The sequence below is a fragment of the Theobroma cacao genome, chromosome 2 (genome assembly GCF_000208745.1).
Source record: "Theobroma cacao cultivar B97-61/B2 chromosome 2, Criollo_cocoa_genome_V2, whole genome shotgun sequence".
Lineage (NCBI taxonomy): Eukaryota > Viridiplantae > Streptophyta > Magnoliopsida > Malvales > Malvaceae > Theobroma > Theobroma cacao.
In genome coordinates, this window is record NC_030851.1 from 2,147,549 (window position 1) to 2,151,408 (window position 3,860).

The 3,860-nt window shown below is 34.6% G+C and overlaps 1 protein-coding gene across 2 annotated transcripts; it reads left to right on the forward strand.

Moving 5' to 3' along the window:
- Positions 9–2,353, forward strand: LOC18607371 (probable WRKY transcription factor 9). 2 transcript variants are annotated; one of them, XM_018114764.1, is made up of 5 exons: positions 9–338; positions 546–683; positions 801–1,166; positions 1,289–1,402; positions 1,505–2,353. In XM_018114764.1, exons 1-5 carry the CDS (start codon positions 84–86, stop codon positions 2,204–2,206), a joined length of 1,575 nt encoding a protein of 524 aa, XP_017970253.1. In that variant the 5' UTR covers positions 9–83; the 3' UTR covers positions 2,207–2,353. The 2 variants fall into 2 exon arrangements, with proteins under 2 accessions (XP_017970253.1, XP_007041570.2); XM_007041508.2 differs by having other exon boundaries at positions 561–683.

Sequence of the window (3,860 nt, forward strand, 5' to 3'; positions counted from 1 at the left end):
AGAGAGAGAGAGAGAGAGAGAGAGAGAAGAAAGAGAGGGAGAGACATATACTGCCAATTTGCAAATTTGATCTTCGTCACCAAATGGGGAGAGAAGAAAGGAGAATGGAGATTGATCTGTCCCTGAAAATAGATGCTAAAGAAGAAGAAGAGGAAGAGGAGGAGGAGGAAGAAGAGGAAGTGGAAGAGGAGGAGAAGGATGTGGAAGAAGCAAAGGAAACGATGGAAGAGGATGATAATCAAGATAGAGAAGTGATGACAGCAATAGCTGCCACCGGAGAAGTTGAAGTTGGTGCACCATTGGAATTCTCCTTGCAAGAAAACATGAAGACAGAAGAGGTACTCTTAGAGTTTCATCATTAATTCTCTCTTTTTCTCGTATAATTATATATATATATATATGTATGTATGTATGTGTAGGTAAACTTTACTACTTATCATCGATCTTATGTATCTTAGTGTAATCTATAGATTTTTCAAAAAACCCTTTTGCTTGCTTAAGATAATTTAGCTAATAAGTCTTAAATTTCATGGTATGTATACTAGTTGTCTGTCTTACAGATGGAGATGAGTCGCATGAAAGAAGAGAATAAAGTGTTAAGGAAAGTGGTGGAGAAAACTATGCAGGATTACTATGACCTGCAGATGAAATTTGCTGCTATTCAGCAGAACAACCAAAAGAAGGTAGTGACAAATCTTTTACTACATCATTTTTATTTTCTTTTGTTATTCATTTAGTTTCGTATATGCAATGATTTTTGACTTTGTGAATTTTTTTTCTTTTTTTTTTTTTTAATTTAGGATCCTCAAATCTTTCTCTCTCTCAGTGGAAATGAAAACTCAAGTCAAGAACAGCAGCCAAATCCGAGAACCTCTAATGTCAATAACCAAAAACAAGGGTCGCCATCACAAGATGATAATGATGAAGAGAACGAACTAGGGTTGTCATTGAGGCTTCAAACCATTTCCAGCCAACGAGAAATAAGACAAGGAGATCAGAAGGAAGATCAGCGCAAGGAATTAGAAAGTCAAGAGATTACCTCAAATGTTGCATCAGTGCAAAATAAGCTTGACCAAAGCCATTTATCTGCAATCACGAGCCATGCTGCTTCCCCACCCAACAGGAAAGCTAGGGTTTCTGTTAGAGCAAGATGTCAAACAGCAACAGTAAGTTGAATTGACTATTCACTGTTCAACTTTCAGTTTTCCATTGATTATAGTAACTTTCAATCAGTTGCTCAATGCCTGGAGAGTTCCAAGTTAAGCATAGGTTGCTTCCAAATTTGCAGATGAATGATGGGTGCCAATGGAGGAAATATGGTCAGAAAATTGCTAAAGGAAATCCTTGCCCACGAGCCTACTATCGTTGCACGGTAGCACCAGGCTGCCCAGTCAGGAAACAAGTACAATCTTCATAGCCAACACTTGTTACTTTCAATTTTTGCAGCTTCTTATACTACTATTTTTTTTTTCTATCTGAATTTAGTTGATCTGGTGCGATTCAGGTGCAACGATGCCTGGAGGACATGTCGATTCTGATTACAACTTATGAAGGAACTCACAATCATCCACTTCCTGTTGGTGCAACAGCCATGGCTTCAACAGCCTCAGCAGCAGCAGCTTCCTTCATGTTACTTGATTCAAGTAACCCTCTCTCAAATGGTATCCCAAACATCACTCAAGCCACCCTCCCTTACCAAAATCCTCATCTGATAAACTCAGCCAATCCATCCAACAATGTTAGGAACATGACCCTCAACGACCCTTCAAAAGGAATCGTTCTTGACCTCACAAACAATCACCATTTCGATCACCATCAACTGCCAATAACAGCAAGCTCTTCCTCCCATTCCTCAGCTCATCAACAAGCTTTTCCTTGGATGCCAAGCAGATTAAACTACCACAATGCCAACCCTTTACCAAGCAATGCATTTGCTACCTCCAGGACAAACGAGAGAGAATGGAAATCTGATGAAGACAAGTCACTAGCTGAAAATGTCACAGCAATTGCTTCAGATCCTAAATTCAGGGTGGCTGTTGCTGCTGCTATTACATCTCTAATAAATAAAGAAAGCCAAAACACTCATCCTATTCCTATTGCTTCTTCGTTTGTTGGTAGGGAGGGAGAGAGAGGGAGCTCTAGTACCAACAATTGGGTACTTGAATCTCTCTCGGGAACTGGTAAGCCCATTCAGCATTCACCTTAGAAGTTAGTAAAAGATTAATTATTTTGGGCAACACTTTGTTTATTAAACTTTAAATTAAGACAGATATTAAAGGGTATATACAAAGGTTATGTACTTTTATCTTGTCTACATTTGCTTTCTCCCTCCTTAATAAGACTTATACTGAAATATTTCCTTTCTGATTTCCTTTTCGACTTCCTTTTTTTTTACTGGTGAGGTTTCACAATTCATGTAATTTAAACCAAATGTAAGATTTAACAACATATATAACTATTAAATTAGTATTTTCTGACTTATCTTTTAATTATTTTTTTAAAAAGTAACTCATTGATAAATTGACGAATATTGTACATTTACATACAATCGATCTTTCTGTTTTTTTATAACGACCCCTTTAAAGGATTCCTCTTCTCCTTTTCCTTCGGTTTTGGTTTTCGACATGTAACTTTCTTTTCACCTCCTAATAAAATCTTCATTTCCTTTTAAAAAAAATTATTTCTGAAATTTATATGGAAGTATTAATAGTGGAAAGTACTCCCTTTTCTAGGTTTTCTTCTAACATGCACATAGGCTAAGAAAAACTTAATATACTCCATTGTCAATAATATAATCATATGAATTAAATGTGTGCTTCACTAGTTATGGTTATGTTTATTTCTAAGAGCAGCAGCATGGATTGATTAGTAATGTTAATATACCAAAAAAAATTCATGTACAAACTGAAAACCAAAAATCTTATAATTTTTCAATATTTTTGACTCAATAATAATAGGGTAATGAGATTTTAGCATATATTATTATAAATAGATAATTTTGGCATGCATGCAACTTTGTAAAATGTTAAGTTCTAATGAAATTATACAGAAAAAAGTTCAGCAAGAATAAATTATTATATTAACGTGCAAAAGTTATTAGTGAAATTCAAATCTCATATAACTATTCGTAGTTTGTAATTTTGTAACAAGTTTACGTATTTTTTGGATAAATATAAATTTGATTATAAAAAATTTTAATTCAAAAAAACAAGTGTATGTATGTATATATATGTATAGAGAAAAAGAGAGAGAGCGTATTGAGCAATGCTACATCAAGTCTCGAACCAGCAAAATCTCGAGACATGAATGGCATTGTTGTAATTCCATATTTTATTAATACAAGAAAATGCCTTTCAATATATATATATATATATATAGATAGAGAGGGGAACACATGCTATACATATCATTATTTTGTCTAGAGTTGGGTTCCTCTATTTCTTCTTCTCTTCCCTAAGTTACATGTTTGGTTGGGGAAAAAGAAAAATATTGAGGGACTATATATTAGAAACTTTATATATATATATATCAAACCAACAATTAAAGTGAAGTTGCATATTTCAATAATCTAAACACAAAATTTTTATGGTTTTTTACACTTTCTTTATCTTGCTTCTTGTCAAACCCTATATTATGTTTATAAACATAAGATGTAATTGCCACATAAAACAATAAATCCTGGCTGTAAAGATTACGGCAGAATTCGGTGCAATATACCCCTTTTTCTTTTAGTTAGGCAATTGGCCGGCTTGTTTACAGCTGTGCCTTGGATGAAAAAGGGCAAAGGCTTTGGCCCTGTTTGGTGTGAAATGTGGATGGAAATCCGCTACCCTGTAGCATGTCCAGTCTATATCATACGT

Excerpts from the sequence above, each read along its gene's own strand:
- LOC18607371 (XM_018114764.1), top strand. The coding sequence starts at position 84 with ATGGGGAGAGAAGAAAGGAGAATGGAGATTGATCTGTCCCTGAAAATA. Across the intron at positions 339-545 it reads AAAACATGAAGACAGAAGAG|TTGTCTGTCTTACAGATGGA; the intron begins GTACTCTTAGAG and ends TATGTATACTAG. Across the intron at positions 1,167-1,288 it reads CAAGATGTCAAACAGCAACA|ATGAATGATGGGTGCCAATG; the intron begins GTAAGTTGAATT and ends CCAAATTTGCAG.